Source organism: Phodopus roborovskii, unplaced genomic scaffold, assembly GCF_943737965.1.
Source record: "Phodopus roborovskii unplaced genomic scaffold, PHOROB, whole genome shotgun sequence".
In the NCBI taxonomy this organism is placed as follows: Eukaryota; Metazoa; Chordata; class Mammalia; order Rodentia; family Cricetidae; genus Phodopus; species Phodopus roborovskii.
In genome coordinates, this window is record NW_026125543.1 from 5007893 (window position 1) to 5026295 (window position 18403).

The 18403-nt window shown below is 41.0% G+C and overlaps 2 protein-coding genes across 2 annotated transcripts in view; one reads left to right on the forward strand and one right to left on the reverse strand.

Moving 5' to 3' along the window:
* The window catches only part of Med12l (mediator complex subunit 12L), a 324235-nt gene that overhangs the window by 210478 nt on the left and 95354 nt on the right, over positions 1-18403 (forward strand). The gene's annotated exons all lie outside the window — the stretch shown is intronic.
* On the reverse strand, positions 10982-13298 carry P2ry13 (purinergic receptor P2Y13). Its single transcript, XM_051177001.1, has 2 exons — positions 13154-13298; positions 10982-12846 (listed from the first exon to the last, which is right to left on the reverse strand). The coding sequence occupies exon 2, from the start codon at positions 12841-12843 to the stop codon at positions 11836-11838; it is 1008 nt and encodes a 335-aa protein (XP_051032958.1). The 5' UTR covers positions 12844-12846; positions 13154-13298; the 3' UTR covers positions 10982-11835.

Sequence of the window (18403 nt, forward strand, 5' to 3'; positions counted from 1 at the left end):
TTTGTTTGGGGATGCTGGTTCTTTTTTAAATAAACTCTTTGCCATCTGTCTTAGTTTGGGTTTCTATCATACAGTGAAGTACCATGACCAAAAAGAAGGTTGGGGAGGAGAGGTTTTTTTTTGGGGGGGGGGCTTACACTTCCATTTTGCTGTTCATCATTAAAGGAAGTCAGGACAGGAACTCAAATAGGGAAGGAACCTGGAGGCAGGAGCCTCCTCAGAGACCTTGGAGGAGGACTGCTTAGTTTTTTTTTTTTTTAACTATTAATTTAGCTATTTTACTTGATTTTTCAAGTACAGGTGGCTGAATCTGGCTTCTTGGGGTACAGACAGTGACCACAAGTTCAGTAACAGTAAGTCCTCCCTCATAAGGACCCTGGAGTTGGAAATGGGTGCTGAAGAATGTGTTGTTGTGTCCTCAGAGACCACCAAGAGACCACATCTGATGCAAAGAGTCTTTTTTTATTATTCCAGCATGCTGGGGCTGACCACTATAAGCAAAGGCAAGATGGAGATGACCCCAGAAAGGAGATGGGGGCTTTCTTTTAAGCCTTATTGAGGGGAGTGTCTAAGGCAGTTAGGTCAGTTTAGATATGATTGGCTTAAGCAAGTGGCAGTCATATTAGTATATTTTAATTGGCTGAGGCTGGTTAGAGGCTGGCCAGGGCTACAGTTTTCTGATTTAGGGCAGGCCTGGACAAGTCCCAGACCCTGTCCTTGAGCTGCTGTGGAGGCTGTCTCAGGCCTGGCCTGACCTAGTGCTGCATGTACATGGCCTCCTTCTTGCTGTTGGGGGTATTGGAGACTGATTGTCCTTTATTCATTGCTTTTTCTCAGGAAACTGAAATTGCAGTTTGATCTCTGAGAGAAGACTGAGCAGTCTGTTATGGCATCTTCTTGGTCCTTTTAGTATCTGAGTTTTGAATATTGGGTAGGAATAGGCTGTGTTCCATCTCATTGTGGGTTTGGGGTAGACTAGACCTCCTTCCTTGGTACATAAACCGACCCTTTTAGGGATGGCTGGTGATGGAAATTCAGTCTGGTAATGAAAAAGTTAACATAGTCTTCATGCATTAGTCTTAAAAATGTTGTATGCTCTACTCTCAAGTTAGGACCTGTTAAAGCTAGTCTTTCTTAACATTCACAAAAGGAAATTATACACGTTCAGACCCGAAGGAACTGAATGGGCTTTGATGGAAAGAGCTGCTAGCAGCTAGCCCATACCTTTGTTACTGTTCATGACACTGAAAAGTAAATCTGTGTAAGTCTTTAGTGTTTTTCTATTCATTTTTATAACAAGCCTTATATTTCATAAAGTCCCAGGAGACTTCATAGCAATAATTACCTTATTGCTTCATTAAAAAATCATCCAGTAGCATGCCAGGCAGCTCTTATAGCAAATTCACTTTTAATAGAAGTAGGTAGGTAGGTGTGTGTGTGTGTGTGTGTGTGTGTGTGTGTGTGTGTGTGTGTATCCTCAATTATTAAAAAAAAGAACATTATGAATTTTTAAAAATATTTTTTTATTTTATTCCTATTTATAGTTTGTGATGTGAAGGTCAGAGGAAAAACTGTGGGAGTCATTTCTGTCTTTTTACCTTGTGAGTCTCGGGGATAAAACTCATGTCGTCAGGTTCAGTGAAAAGTGACTTTATTTGCTGAGTCATCTCATACTACCCACAGTGTTTTAACATTGATAGTGACTTCTAACATTGATTGTGGGTGTGTGGCTATGAGTGTCTAGGTCTTAGGTCTCCACTGGGTGTCTGCTGCATTATTTTTTGAGGCAGAGTATCTCACTGAACCTGGAACCATCATGCCCCAATGATCCTTCTGCTGCCACCTCCCTAGCAGAGATGACACACACCCTTTTGCATGGGTGCTGGGTAACTCAGGATTGTGCTAAAAGGCAATCTTTGTAGTGACAGAGCCCTCTTAACATTATTTTTAAGTATGTTAAATTAATTGTACAAGTTGAAAGAATAGTTTCAATGTATTTCATCTAAATTTCCGAATTGCTAAGCACTTTTTACATACAGACTACACACATGCACATAAACCATTGTATACATTACTGGGGGAGGAAGGATGTGTTTAAAGTTATAGTTTAAAGTTAAAGTTTAAAGTTTAAAGTTAAAGTTTTAAGAAGCCTAACATTTTTAAAGACCTGTGCATGTATGTATTTCCAACCAAAGACACATTTTTCTTAATTAGTTAATTTTTGTGTGTATATGTGTTTACTTTTTTACATGACATGACACACATATTCAGGCCAGTTGATGTCTTTAGAAACCTTTTATTATAGTACTGTTGGTTATCATACTAAGGGTGAAGCAGTATTTGGAAATATTGTCTGCATTAAATTCAGTACTCAGAATTATCTTAAGTTTTGTGGAATCTAGTCTGTCATTATACTTTACATTTAGATTTATGGTTTTTTAGACTTATGCTCTTTAATGGTTTCTTTCTTTTTTTTTTTTTTTTTTTTTTTTTTTTACATATTTAAAATCTTTGTGTAGGGGAATTGGCTCCATCTGTTTTGCTGAATCCACCCAATGGGTCATTAGCAAAGGTTTTCTTATAGATCACTAAGTAAACAAATCAATAGAGATAAATTCACATTTTCTTCTGTATTTCGTTGTGTTTGGTGTCTATAAAAATGACCTGATTTAATCACAGACATTTGGATGTGAGACACTGAGCATGTTGCTCTGTGCCATAGCACTTTCTCATTGCTCCATTCCTGGTTTCTGTTTCGCATTGTCAAGCTGGGAAAGTGTTCTCTGTATAGTGTTAGAAGCCATGATGTTTTGTTGTAGGCCCCTTTTCTCCATCAAGTTCCTTCTCAAGGAAAATGTACATGTTAAGGACTCAGGGTCTTATAAGGACTCAGGACTAATAACACACTGACAGAGACACTCGAGGAAGAAACTGAAGTACTGTTTCAGGTGACTAGTCTTGGCTCTTTGGGTTGTTTGTTTGAAGCAGAATCTTTCTATGTACACCAGGCTGGCTGTGACTCTTCTCCAGCTTTAGTCTCCCAAGTGTGCTAAATCATTGGCCTTGGTTATCCTTGTCTTTTTCATGTAGTCAGAATATGCAATGAAGATTGCAGTGAAACCTTCAAAGGATCTCACTGTTTCTGGGTATCAGGTGATTCCACAGTTCATATCTAGTAGCTGTGCATTTGTGTTGAGTGTAATTATTACAAAGCCTTTAATATTCCTCAGACAAGATTGGTATCTTTGGGTCCCTATGCCTGAATTACTATGTTTAGTCTGTCATTGGAAGTGATTTGTGATTATTAGGTTTGCTTTACATAAAGCCCTTAACCTTTTCTGGTATGGGAACATCATTTGCAGTGGTTGATTAAAGGGGACAGAAGCTTTGGAGATTGAGTCTGGAGATACTCAAGTCTGCTCTTGTCCTCTCCTTGTAACTCTCTTCTAGGCTTGGCATTCTGTGCATCCCCAGCTGTAGAAATCTTGCTTTAAGGGGCAATGTTGCGCTGAGACAAAACTGGGAACTGGGGTCAGGTAAACTCCAGTTTGGATCCCAGTGTCTATTAAACAGCATTTTTACTTTGTGTGAGGTCTTGAGCCTCATGTCTTCTTAAAGACATGAGAATGCCTTTAACTGAATAGGATAATGTATACAAGGAAATTATTATGTTATTTGTAATTTGGTTGGTATTCCAGGAACAATGACATGTTTTTCTTGTTGGAAAGCATAGGCATGGAAACTGAAATAAATGGGGCAAGCAAGTATGCCTTTATGGTTGGGGATGTGAGATGATTAAAAGGTGAAAATTCTCAATTCAGAAGTTATGGTTTTGCTTTAGTGTTTTGGTTGCCTTTAGAAAGCTCCAGTTTTCCTTTAGTGATGAGCCAGGGAGTTCTTAAAGGGATAATCTATACCACAGCAGCAGACAAAGTACTGTAGCCTTTGTTATGTAGCTTGTGTATTGCTCAAATATACTGCAAGCATCTTAGCAGACAGGAATGTCAGAGTGTTTTAGGTTTCTGTAATATCCACTCAAGTAGGAGGGACAGATCTGAGACCAGATTAGAAACACTCTTTGTAATCTTTCTTGACAGGAATTTCAACAATGCAAAAAGATATTCAGATATGCATTAGATAAATTTGATTGAGAAAGACTTCTGAGTGAAATCATATACAAAGAGCCCACCTTGTAAACAAAAGTACAACATTTTATTCCCATGTCTCAGGATATGATGTTATTAGTTTGAGTTTTATTACAGGAGTAGCAGAAGCGTGAATGCTGCATGAAATGTTTAATTTTTTTCAAAGTCAAAATACATACATATTTGAAGTCTGAAATTGAGTTTCCTGTCTCTTTTATATTCTTACCTTTGTCTTTCTCCTTTCTTATTTTTCTTTTTGTTTTATCGTCTGTCCTATTCTTTCTTGATGTTCTGAAACTTCCCTTTCTTTCTTTACTCACTAACTTTCCTCCCCTCTTCTTTTGCAAATACTTCCAAGATTAGAGCTGGGGAGTCAGGATTCACATAATATGGGTGCCTGTAATAGTGACATACCTATTGTGTGACTCAGGCTGGTTCTGTTGCCTGAGGTTGTTGCTGGACTTAGGGATCACAGCCTGTGTTCCAACAAGCCAGGATTGACTACCTGTCCTCAGTAAGCCAATTAAAGAAGTCAAATAGTGAAAGGCAGAAAATGAGGATTTATTCAATATGACCACATTTGGAAGAAGAACAAGAGAGATCCATTGACCCTCTCAAGTCCATCTCCAGGATTTCTCCAGGATTATCCATGTGAAGGTTGAGTCTAAATAGAATCAAGAGCAACACTTGCTACAGAATCAGCCATGATGTGGTCCTCTGCTCTCCTCTGCTCCTTTCAGGGTGAGTCTCTCCTGTAAGGTTGGTGACAAATTGAACATCTTTATCTTGGAGACAGTCAAGCCTTGATGTAATCAAGGCTTCAGCCATTTCTCCTCTAATTCTAATCTGTTGAGATACATTCTTAACAGTCTGGTAGCCAAAGTTGGGTGCTTATATTCATTCCCAACAGGGCATTTATAAGTGTAAACCATTTCACTAGTTCCTTTGCTCTGTTTGTATTTCTTGGGGAATGTAGTCACTCGCATCTCTCAAATGGAGTTATCACTTTTGGAAAGATAAACATTAACTCCTGTGCCCCCCATTGCCCATTTACAAACTGGAGCACCACCACACCATCTCTTTTAAGTTACCTTGACCTCCTCAGAGAGTATGCTTTTTGTGACTGTCACTTCCTTCTTCAGTCTCTCTTGCCCCTTAGTTTCCCATGCTTTGGACTTTCCATACCCCAACCCTGATTCATCCTCTGTTCCTCTTCTCTTGCTTGTTTTGTCTGTGGGACATGTGCAACAGGACCTCTGAAGTTATCTATCTGATTCTCTCTTTTCCTTTCTCAGAAAAGCTCCTGGTCCTTTCTTCAGCTTCTGTCTGTCCACATGATGCCTTTCTGTCCTTGAGTGCCTAACATGATTCCTCAATGATAACTCAAATTAGCAACACCCCAAATATGCAGTTTGCCTTTATTCATGAATGAATGTTTCACCCAATCTAAGGGCTTCTACAGCAGTTAACTCAAGTTGGAGGAAGATGGCTGAACTTATAATGAACCCTTTGAGAGCATGTGTTACACATTAATCATAAACATACTGTATATAGAATTCCCTAAGTAACCTTGGGCTCTGAACTCAAAACTTATCCCCTTGAAAATGCCTCAAGTCCACGGGCTACTATCTAGGGTATCCAGATGGGAGTTTGCTTTGTCTAACAAAGAATTAAAAGGCAGGAAAATTTTCATACATAACAGACAGCAATAGTTAACAAACTTTATTTAAAATGAAGCAAACACACAGAGGCATGCATGTGCACATTTGTGTACATACACACATACAAAAACACATATACGTACAGAAAGCGTGAGAGAGAGAGGGAGAAGGAGAGAGAGAGAGAGAGAGAGAGAGAGAGAGAGAGAGAGAGAGAGAGAGTATGTGCAAAGCTTATAGAGAAGAGACCTGGAAATCAAAATCCAATTTTCCATGAATAGCTGGGAGTTAAGTGGTTGGGATGGCCTGAGATGGGTCCCTTCCCCTAATTTAGGGTTGTTCAACTTTGCCAAAAACAAATGAGGATGGGGGGGGGGGGTGAGGACTGATAGGACTAGCATTGAATATACCTGACCAGCCTGGGTTGGTCAGCCTGAGGTGGGGCCCTGTTGGCTGGAGGAGGAGCTCACCATGATTTGATTTCAGGTCAGGAGGGCGAGGAAAGAGCTGAAAGTTGGCCATTTTTATCATTCAATGTGGCCTTTCCCTGGTCTGATTGTCAGGGATCTGCCTCTCTCCCACTCCTTCCCTCTGCTCTTGCCTGTACAGATGACAGATGACCCCTAACCTCATTGGCTCTTTCAGTTCAATTGAGGGTCTTTAAGATGCACAGGCTTCCCCAGAAACAGCCCCAGAGATGCGGTTCTCCATTTCAGAAACCACAGGGCTCGCTGGGGAAGCCCAGATGCCCTGTAACTTGTTCTTTGCTTATTTCAGCTCAATGTCTATGTTGATGTGCTGCCATCATACCCCTGTGGCTATGTCCCCTCTCAGGGTCTTCGGTAACCATGCAGGACCCCTCTGTGTGCTGCACAACATTCTCTTCTAAATCATTTGTTTCCCTTCAAGTTCTAGTTCAAATGTTCACATCCTCTGAGCTCTTCTTCAATTCATCTATTTGAAATTCATCTTTTGAAACCTCAGAGCTTCTGTGGTTGGATAAACATGCCTTACACAGCACCTCCCACTCATTGTGGTCTGCATTCCTTACCTGGGTGCAGCTTCAGAGACCAGCCTTGTGCCCAGCACCTACAGGAAGATGGCCTAGTGAGCAATTGAATTCAGTTTGGGGATTTTATTTGCTGGCCAGACACCCAGCTAGCAGAGGGTGCCAGGATTGACCCTTCTTCCAGAGGGTGTTGAAACTCATTTACATGTTGACTTCTCCCCCTTTCCTTTCCAGAGGGTCACTTCCTCACCTTTCAATCGGGGAGGTTGATATCAGCCTTAGAGGAATTGTGTTTGCCCTCACGCTCAGAAACAGAGGCTATGTGCCCAGAGCAGTGGAGGTTCTAGTCTTGAGTTCACTTGTCTGGGTGTTAGTATGAACTGTGCCTGTGTTTTCATCAAAGGGATGCACACCAATGTCATGAGGTCTGCCCTCTTTCTACTTTTGTGCTCTTATTCTCTTTCACCAACAGGCAAATACAAAGTATCTGCTTCAAGAATGTAGTGATAATTAGGAATTTGAATCTCCAGAACCCACATACAAGCTGAATAAGCATGGTATTCTGTCTGTAATCCCAGAGCACATGAGCTGGCTAGCCAGAGTAGCCTGAGTGGTAGCTCTAGACTCAGCAAACACCCTGCCCTAATATATAACCTAGGGAATGATCAAGAAAGATGCCCTGCGGTAACCTTAGGCCTCTACATGCATGCTCATGTGTGTCCCCCTCCCCCCACACAACACCACCACCACAGAGCAGGGATCCTTTTAAAATGCCCAGCAGCACAATGCTGGCACCATAGGAATTCCACCATAGGAATTCCAGCATGGGGGTAGGGTGGGAAGGTCCTGGGATGGGAGATCCATGTTAACTTATGGGTCTGAGCTTATTAGCTAGCAATTCCTGGGTAGCCTGTAGCCCACACGCAGAGATGTTTTGAGGGTTGCAGGGAGTGTGGGAATGGCTATGAAAGTTAAGAGAGATACAGGACATAGATGAATAAGTTGAATTTGTGCTTTTTCTTGAGACTCTTATGTCATCAAAGATAGGTTTAAAAGCCAGAATCCTGTTTAGGTCCTTAGCCATGCTGCTTGTGAGTTCTGTGACTTTATGCAAGTTACCCATCCTCTCTGTTTCTCAACTTCATCTCTAAAATGAAAGTAATGAAAAACACTTTATAGGCTTCCCAGGACTGATAAATGACAGGACGTGTTGTAAGTTTTGCCTCCATTCCTGTTTAATGGTAAGTGCTATGTAATGCGTTCACCTTTCTGTTCACCGCTCCCTGTCTGGCAACTGTATTGTTGCCAGCTAGCAATCAGAATCACCTTCAGTGTCAACATTTACATTACATCACCCAGGCCCCTTAAATGAGGCATAAGCTTCCCAGGCCGCCAGTCCTTGTCCTCTCACCTTGTAGCTGCCCTGCTCACTTACTAATAATGTTGCTTTGTCACCAGCTGATTAATCCAGCTCTTGGTCACTCATTTACAAGGTGGCTAAGCAGTGAGCCAGTTGTTTTTATGTGTCTCAGGCTGGCCTGAACTTTGTAACTCTTTCTGTAGACCAGACTGGCATCAAATTCATCCTCCTGCCTCAACATCCTGGCTTTAGGAAGTGGGTTTATGTGTCTCCCGTGAGAGCTGGGTTGTCAAGTCAGTTTCAATGGGAAGTGTGGCCTTAATGTCCACTATCACTGTGGAGCTTTCATGAAGCCTAAGTGAAACAATGAGCCAGGAACTCGAGGTGCTAACAGTCTGATTCTGGTGCCCACCAAACATGTGACCTCTCTAGCACAGGTGTCCTATACTTTTATTACACATGTTGTATCTCCATGTGAAGTTCAAAACATTCAGGTCTGTTCCTAGGCCCTTAAAATAACTTGTTAATTCTGTACTCATGGGGGCTAGTATCTTGTAAATGTTTGATTCATTTATTTGTTTGTTGCTTTAATTTTTTTGTGGGATAGTAGATACTGCTTGGCCTGGGCTGTTCTGTTCTGGGTGATGTCTCCCGTAAAAGGTGTGCGAGCTGCCCTGTGGAGCTGCACTCCTTAGAATGATTTTTATCAGTGTCATCCTACTCACTTCTCTGAGTTGAGAATTCTCACTGCATCTCCCCCCTGCCCCCATTCCCACATTAGAGTAACTTCCTGTGGTTTCTCCAGAATGTTGCTCTGTGTGGTAATTACACTCCCATCATTTCCCCTCATAGAAGATGTTTGGAGGCCTCACCATAATTACCCAGTGGAAATAATTATATCTTAGCTTTTGACAAAAGCCTTCAATTTTGCTGTGCGTTCAGCTCACATACCGAATCGGAGTTGCTGTTTTTCAGGGTTAGTGTCTTGTGACTGTAATGTGCTCTATAACAGTACTGTCGATTTAGTGATGTATGTCACAATAGCGACCATTTCACTGGTTTATTTGAGAGACCAAGAATAAGTCTAAAGGAGAGATCTGGAATTTATAATATGCTGCAGTTATAGGTTTGACTTACCCAATGATGGATAATGAAAGCATTTTGTCAGTAGTCTTAAAATTCAAGTGTTGAACTGTTTGGTTTCATTTGTGGTCCTTCTTCTGCTCGTGTATGCACGCCATAGGAAAGCAACTGTAGAGAACTCAAGACTGAAGCTTCTATTTAAAAACCATCCTTTTTTTCATCTCAGTGCTGGGGAACAAATCCAGGATCTTGGGAATGCTAGGACTTGTTTGTTTTTCTGTCACCTTGGTGCTGTACCTGAATCTACTGTTAAACTACCATCAATGGCCCTGCAGTCAGCACGCAGAAACTCAGGCCAAGGCCTGTTTGTTGTAATTTTAGGAAAAAAAGTGGCTTGAGAGAGAAAGCAGAAGGATTTTTTTAGGGGAAAGGGATCATAAAAGGGGGACATAAACAGCAGAGAGAGAGGCAGAGAAAGAGAGGGGGCAGAGAGAGAGAAAGAGAGGGAGGGATGGAGGTGGGCAGGGCCCTATTGAAAGGGAACAGTGATTGGGCTCAGGTGGTACTCTTAGTGGCAGTATTCTGTTGGGACTCCAAAGGTAGGCCTGTACAAATGCCTAAATAACAGCACTGGTGGGATCTACAGTCTCATTGGTGCTGGCTCTGCCGCTGACACCAAGTGTAGTTTTTAACGGAGTCTCTATTGTTCCATTTACCATTAATGACTTGGGAGACAGATGTTGAAATGAAAACCTGCTAGCTAGAAAAGGCTGAGAAGCAACTAACTGACCATCCTTTTTTGGCTGGAGACCCAGCAAGAAATCATCGCTCCAGCCATCCCAAGCCAAAAAGACAGCAGAACTCCAGGTCCATCCCTACTCTATCTTCTGCATCTCTTTGTCCATCTTCCTGGCTCCTGCTTACACACTATGGCTAATTCCTGTCAATGAGCTCCTGGCTCTGCCCCCTGATCCAAGGTTGATTTTATCAATACAGTCTCTGGTTTCACAGTGTGATCAAATATCTTGCAACCGTACTACCCACCCTGGAAGGCCACTCTAATGGTGATAAATCAGTTAGAGATGGCATTCTTTTTACTTTTGTAGCATATTATAAGAAGAAGACCCATTTGAGCTGGGTATGGTGGTGCAAGTATTTAATGCCAGCACTTAGGAGGCAGAAGAAGGCAGATCTTTGTGAGTCCAGGACAACCAGAACAAATAATAGGACCCTATCTCAGTCAATCAATCAATCAATCAATACCCCCTTTTGATTTGTTTTAGCAAACATTTACTAATATTTATTAATTAAACAATGGGACTTTCTCTGTCCTCAAAATATACTTAGTCTGTTCAAGGAGTAGATACATTTAAACAAATTATCACAAGGCAATGTGATAAATAGCTAAGGAATGATTCCACACAGGTGAGGAAGTAATTGGGGCTGAGGTAGTAGTAGGAAGCTGGTATTTGGGATTACATGGAGTAAATGATAGCAACTCTGGTTTCACCTGTAGATGGGAACTTACAAGGTGAGTCAGACGGAAGGTTATATATACAGTGGAGTGAGAACAAAATCACAGCCTATTAAGGAATGTAAAGGTCAAGGAGTGGAAGTGCTGTTAGCAGATGATTTCATGAACACAAGGAATATCTCTCACCTCCATGGCCTTTGAAACCATGAGGGGAGAGAAACCGAAACCTCCGTCTTGTAGGCCTGGTTAGAAAGTCCTCATGTTTTCTAGAAAAGTTCAACAGCAGCGTGTACAATTGCAGAAAAACATATTTTACTTTTATTTAAACCCACAAAGAGATCAAGAAAAACATAATGGCCTAAATAGAATGAGTCAGGCTTTGAAAAATCTTCCCATGTGGATATCACTAACCATAGGCCAACCATCCCATTGCTTATATACACTAAGGTTGGTACATCCTGTGTAGGTGTCTACAGTCTGTGTGTGAGTGTGTGTGTGTTTGTGTGTGTGTTTGTGTGTGCATAGAGGGGATCAAAAGATACCAAAAATGTGTGACATACCTGTCTTTTTAAGAACCCTGTTTTTGGGAAATGTGGTCCAGAATCACAGCAAACTAGTATACCAAAATGTACAACAGGGCCCTAATGCATATAGACAAACAGCGGGAAAAGTAATTATTTTCCATCTGGGGTGCAGACTGTTTCTCTGGAAGGTTTTGCTGAATGACACCACCTTCCCCCTCCCAGATTGTGCATGGCTGTGTGCCTCTTCTGGTGGACTGCTGAGATGCAGCAGAGGCCTGCTGCACTTGTAAGAAAAAAAATCTGGGAATTCCTGGGATCATTTTGACCCACTATAGTTCCTCAGACTGCATCTCTTTCAGCTACTGCCTTAGGCTTCCCTAGGCAGGTAATTGGTTTCTGTCCACAAGTATCATCATTTTGAAGGCTATGAAAGCTTCATATTCTAGGACAATAAAATATAGGAAAATTTGTTCCCCATTTTTCTGTAAAGCTTACATGGAGTCTCCAAGTAAATGATCTTTTTAAGTCCCATCCTTAAGTAGAAGCAACACTATGAGTAGAATTACTGTGTGGGAAATGTTGTCAGGCTAGGATGATATTGTCTGTGTTACTGCTGTGGTGTTCTTGGCTTGATGCTGCTATCCTTCTCCCTTTCAAACATGGGATCCTCTCTGTGAATTTCTTACATAACAGTATGTATATTAATGGGTCCATACAAATGTTAGTTGTAGCCAAAAAGAGAGCTATTTCTTTAGCAATGAATAGTTGGTTTTCTAATCTACAGTTAGTCTTATTGGTTTGACTGTATGTGTATGGAATTCTGACAAAATGGAGTGGGGCAAAGCAGACAAAGAACACGGCTATGACTATAAATACTTTCACCTCCACCCTTTTGTGTTTGTTCTCCTTACTTGTAAACTTTTTATAGGAGTTGTATACTTTTTTGGTGATCACCACATAAAACAGAAGCATCAGAATAAACACAGTCCAGAAAATGAACTGGCATGCATGAGTGACTACTTGATGCCACACCAGCCCCAGAGAACTCTTCAAGGATGCACACTTCTTCACAGATGATGGTGTTGCCTCCTTGTTGTTCAAGATCATGTTCGGCAAGGAGATGAGGAACATCAGGAACCAGATGGAAATTGAGACTAATTTTGCAAAAGCAGGTTTTTTTGCAAAAAAATTCCTAAAGGGTCTGATGATCTTGAGGAATCTGTCAAAGGCGATGAGGCCCAGCATTATGATGCCTACATACATGGTCTCGTAAAAGATCACGGAAGAGAAGATACACACAAATCTTCTAAGTTGCCAGGGTCCAAGATGTGAATCGGAAAGGATTTTGAAAGGAAGCATTAGTGTCATTATCAAGTCTGCCACCAGAGTGTTTTTGAGGTAGACTGTGAAAGTAGAACTGCTGGGGATGTGAATGAACACCCAGAGGGCCAAGGTGTTCAGCAGGAGGCCAATCAAGAAGACCACAGTGTAGAGGGCTGGGAAAACCAACTGTGTCATCCGCGTGTCTCTGGGGCACCGCTCAGACTTGTTGAAGCCCTGCATCACAGTGGCATTGGCTGTCTCGTACATCAGCTATTATAAATAAACATGCACATAAACGAATGAAAACAAACAGCCCTCAGGACTTGGCAGATACTACTTTTTGTTAAGTCCCATTAATTTATACCTTTGTGAAATCCAAACAGCAAGCACTACTCATTACATTGCAATAACAGTACCCAGTTTAAGATGTAAGAGTACAGGGTAGTTTCTCACATATTATGTAGTGCCTTATTCTTATAGTCTATGTTTACAGAATATGATATTTAGATTTTTAAAAATATTAGCCACATTCTATCTGTCATAGCAAGGACATTCATAAGAAAAAATTGAAACTGACCTTTGTCTGGGAAGATACTCGGCTGTATGTATTGTGACAGTCATTAGCTCAACCCACGAATAGCTTGTGCAGTAAAGGTTCTGCTTTCTTATACTGGCTTTCCTTCCTCATTTTCACTTGTGGGCTTCTGTAATACCCATATTTTCTAGAACCTCTTATTCTTTGTCGCTTTGGAGTGCCAGGGACCGTACCCAGCGCTTCCACTGGCTCAACAGGCACACTCAGCCACATTCCTAACATTTGCGCTATTTTATTATAATTAATTATATGCACGGGGGTGCACTCACATGCAGGCACACACACACAGGCCAGAGGTGTTGGATTGCCAGGAGCTGGAGTCACAAGCAATTGTGAGCCACCTGAGGTGGGTGCCTGGAACATGCTTTTAACTGCTGCACTATTTCTCCAGCCCCAAATTTATTTATTTATTGTTATTGTTATTGTTCAAGTTCAGTGACCTTTTGCAATACTTCATCTGTAACAAGGAGTTTAAATGATGGAGAAAATAGTGCTATTCACAACCAAATAAGAGGATAAGATTTGATTTGAAAATCAGATACCTTCTGTACCCTGTAGGAGATCTTTCAAGAAGTCTGTATGAAGACAGATGGTCTCTTTATTTCTGCAGACATGGTTGTTTATCTTTTGATCCCCAGATCTCTGGGATATAATGTGCCATGTTTTCTAAGAAGTGGGAGCTACTGTCCCTGAACCTTTCCATCATTTGGTATTATGGCTAAACAAATGTTTTAGGAGCTGTACATCTTATTTCTTTGTGTATCAAGTTTGAAGGTATCATCTACTTCATGGGAATGCTGGGGAGGTGGATGGATGCTAGCATTGAGCATACCATAAAAATAAAAATTAAAAAAGAACTAAAAATGTCAATCAGTCATTGCTTTGGTTTCCTCAACTGCCAATTTGAGTCAAGATACAGCATGTCACTTTTAGAAAGCCATTTTTGGAGACCACCTGCATTCTTGAGACTTATAAGAATTTTGTGAATCAGTGCTGGGCTGAGATACCAATGTTTCAATGTTTACTTTATATCTCACAAAGTGTGGGGAAAGTTATTGTGTGTGACAGTATGCTTGCCTGCCAGACAGATGAAGGGAAAGAGGAAATTAGGTGATCTTAGGGAGGATGTGTGGCTATCTATGGCGAGTTTCACTTCATATTTCTTGCCACATGCTTGCTGTAAAGTTGGACTGTCTACAGGGTTTGATCAAGTAGAACATTCTAAAGGACTTGGCTTAGGATTCTGAATACGATTCCACGCTTAAATGTTTTAAAATGGAATGTTCTATGATGCCTGAGAACTTTGGTTAGTCTCCAGAATGGGTGGTACACTTTAAACATTTTCTCTTTGACTGAAATACATTAGTATTTCACTGATGTAATGGACCATAATTTAAATATATATCTTCAGAAGAGAGTACAGAAACCCACAGAGACAGCTGACCTGAATAAAGGGGAGCTAATGGACCCCCAGACTGATAGCTGGGAACCCAGCATTGAACCGACTCAGACGCCCTGAACATGGGTCTCATTTAGAAGGCCTGGGCAGCCTAAGGGACCTCTGACAGTGGAACCAGGATGTATCCCTGGTGCACAAAAGGACTTTGGGAGTACATTCTCCATGGTTGAATACTCCCCTAAACTATAAGCAGGAGGGAGGGCCTAGACCCTACTCCAAATGACTTGACAGATTTTGTTGATCCCTCCTGGAAGGCATCACCCTCCCTGTGGAGTGGGGGGGGGGGTGAATGGGATGGGAGGGTGGTGGGGGTCATGGAAGGGAGAGAGGAAGGGAGGTAGGGGGAAACTGGGATTGATATGTAAAATAAGAAAAAAATTAGGATAAAAACCTTGCAAAAACAATTTTAAGGTATACATTTTAGCCTATATAGCTAATCTTGATTTTCTCTATAGTCTACAATCTAATATAAAAATGAAGTTCTGCAAATTTTCACTTTAAACAAGAGAAATTCTGTACAGGATAATTTCATAATATAAGAACTAGAAATCACATTTTGCTCAAATTTCAAAATGCCAAATGTGGGAAATTTTGAAAAGGGGAACTGATTAGCAATGTCCATTCCAAGGGTCACAAAGGTACATTCTTTTTATTGTGAAATACGTGTGTGTGTGTGTGTGTGTGTGTGTGTGTTCCTTCAGTGAGTCAGTTCTTTCTTTTGAACATGTGTGTTCCATGTATTGAACTCTGTATTGTCATGGTTAGCCTTCACTAGCTGAACCATCTTCCTGGATCTAACATTTTTTTTTAATTTATTTTTTATTTTACATACCTGCCCCAGTCCGCCCCCCTTCCACACTCCCCTGCACGCCACCTCCTGCCTTCCTCCTTGGGGACTCAACAATGTCTGGCATACCAAGCTGAGGCAGGGACAAGCCCCTCCCTCCTGTGTCAAGGCTGAGCAAGATATCCCACCACAGGGATGGCCTCTAAAAGGATAGTTCAAGCCCTTGGGATAGGTTCTGGTGCCACTGACAGGGCCCCATCCCAACAGATAATGCCATATAACTATCATCCACACTCAAAGGGTCTAGTTGGGTTCCATGCAGGTTCCCTAGCTGCAGTTCATATAGTCCATGAGTTCTGATCAGCTGTCTCTGTAGTTTTCCCCATCATGCTCTTGACTGCTCCTTGTTCATATGATCCCTCTTCTTCCTCTTCAACAGAACTCCAGGAGCTCAGCCCAGTGCTTGGCTGTGGGTCACTACATCTGCTTCCATCAGTTACTAGATGTAGGCTCTATGATGACAATTAGGGTAGGCACTAATCTCATTAAAGAGGAAGGCCCATTGACACATTCTCTCCACTATTGCTAGGAGTCTTAGCTCAGGTCATCCTTGTGGATTCATGGGAATTTCTCTAGCACCAGGTTTCTCCCTAACCCCATAAAGACTTGCTCTATCAAGATATCTCTTTCATTGCTCTCCCCTTCTGTCCCTCCCTCTACTGAGTCTTGATCCCTCTTGTTCCCATCCCCTATTCCCTCCCTTCTACCCAATTTACCGAGGAGATGTTAACTGTTTTCCTTCTGGGACCTTCTATGTATGTCCCTCTTAGGGTCCCCCTTTTTACCTAGCTTCCTGGGGTTATGGATTGTAGCGTGGTTATCCTTTGTTTTACATATGATATCCACTTATGAGTGAATACTGTGTTTGTCTTTCTGGGTCTGAGTTACCTCACCCAGGAAGGCTTTTTCTAGTTCAATACATTTGCCTGCAAATTTCATGATATCATTGTTTTTTACTGAAGAGTAATACTCCATCGTGTAAATGTACCACATTTTCCTTAATCATTCTTCAGTTGAGGGACATCTAAGTTGCTTCCAGGTTCTGGCTTTTATAAATAATTCTGGTATGAATATAGTTGAGAAAATGTCCTTTTGGTTTTGGGTTTAAACCCAAGTGGTATTGCTGCATCTTGAGGTAAATTGATTCCATTTTCTGAGAAACCACTATTCTGATTTCCAAGAGGCTGTGCAAGTTTGTATTCCCACCAGCAGTGGAGGAGTGTTCTACTTACTCCACATCCTCTCCAGCATAAGCTGCCATCAGTGTTTTTGATCTTAGCCATTCTAATAGGTGTAAGATGGCTTCTCAAAGTCATTTTGTTGTATTTCCCTGATGACTAAAGATGTTGAGCAATTCCTTAGAAGTGTTTTGGCCATTTGAAAGTCTTCTGTTGAGAATTCTGTTTAGATCTGTGCCCCATTTTTTAAATGAATTTTTTTTTGTATCTATTTTCTTGAGTTCTTTATATATTTTGGAGATCGGGCCTCTGTCAGATGTGGGGTTGGTGAAGATCTTTTCCCATTCTGTATGCTGCTAGTTTTTCTTGTTGATCATATCCTTTATCTTATAGAAGCTTCTCAGTTTTAGGTGGTACTATTTATTGATTGTTGCTCTCAGAGTCTGTGTGTGTGCTACTGGGATTATACTTAGGAAGTCTCCTGTGCCAGTGTGTTCAAGGGTACTTCCCACTTGCTCCTCTATCAGGTTCAGTGAGATTAGTCTTATGTTGAAGCCTTTAATCCACTTGGACTTAAGTTTTGTGCATAGGGATAGATAGGGATCCATTTGCATTTTTATACATGTTAACATCCAGTTGTGCCAGCACTATGTGTTGAGGATATTCCCTTTTTTCCATTGTACAATTTTGGCTTCTTTGTAAAAAATCAGGTGTTCATAGGTGTGTCAATTAGTATCAGTGTCTTCAATTCAATTACATTGATCCTTATGTCTGTTTTTATGCCAATAGCAAGCAGTTTTTATTACTGTATCTCCAGAGTAGAGCTTCAAGTCAGGGGTGATGATGCCTCAGAAGTTCCCTTATTGTACAGGATTGTGTTGGCTATCCTGGGTTTTTCCATATGAAGGTAAGTATTCTTCTGAGGTCTGTGAAGAATTATGTTGGAATTTTGATGAGGATTGCACTGAATCTATAGATTGCTTTAGTTAAGATTGCCATTTGGGAGATCTTTCCATTTTCTGATTTCTTCTCCAATTTATTTCTTTGAAGGTTTAAAGTTATTGTCATACAGGTCTTTCACTTGTTTGGTTAGAGTTACCTACAGATATTTTATGTTATTTGGGGCTATTTGTAAAGGATGTTGTAACACTTTTAAAATGAGAGTTTCAAAGTTTTTCCTTGGCAGTATAGTAGCTGATCCTCCCAGGGGATGCTAATATCTATTGGAAAACTTCTTCCCTCTTAAAGGGTCCATCTGAGAGCTGTTACTAGAGCATCATGGAAGCACCATCTCAAAGCTATAGGGCTTAAGTTCAAGTCTTTGTCCACCTGTTATTTTTCTGTTCTTTTGGGACATTGTTAATACCCACTATGAAATGCTTGCCTTCTCTTTATGATGTAAATACACAACAGTATCATCTTTATGAAGTTGAGGGGATAAGGTGAATGACTGGCTACCACAGACTTACAATGATGCCTATTATGAGTGATGCTATGCAAACTTGTTAAGTCAACTAAAAAGAAACTGGAATGCTGTTGGCTTAGTTCATGAAGGCCAGGAAGGAAGAAATAAAAACAATACATGCAATGAAAAGTCTCATAATTTCAGAGCTTGCCAAATGGGAATAAACTAAAGATTAGAATTCTAGTATGCTCTAAGGAAATAGAGTTAAAAATAGTAAAATCAAAATAGCTATGCTATTATTGGTTATTATGTTATCACAGACCTATATCTATAAAGCCTAGCC

Bases quoted from the DNA above. Each gene is read 5' to 3' on its own strand.
- P2ry13 (XM_051177001.1), bottom strand. From the start codon at position 12,843: ATGTACGAGACAGCCAATGCCACTGTGATGCAGGGCTTCAACAAGTCT.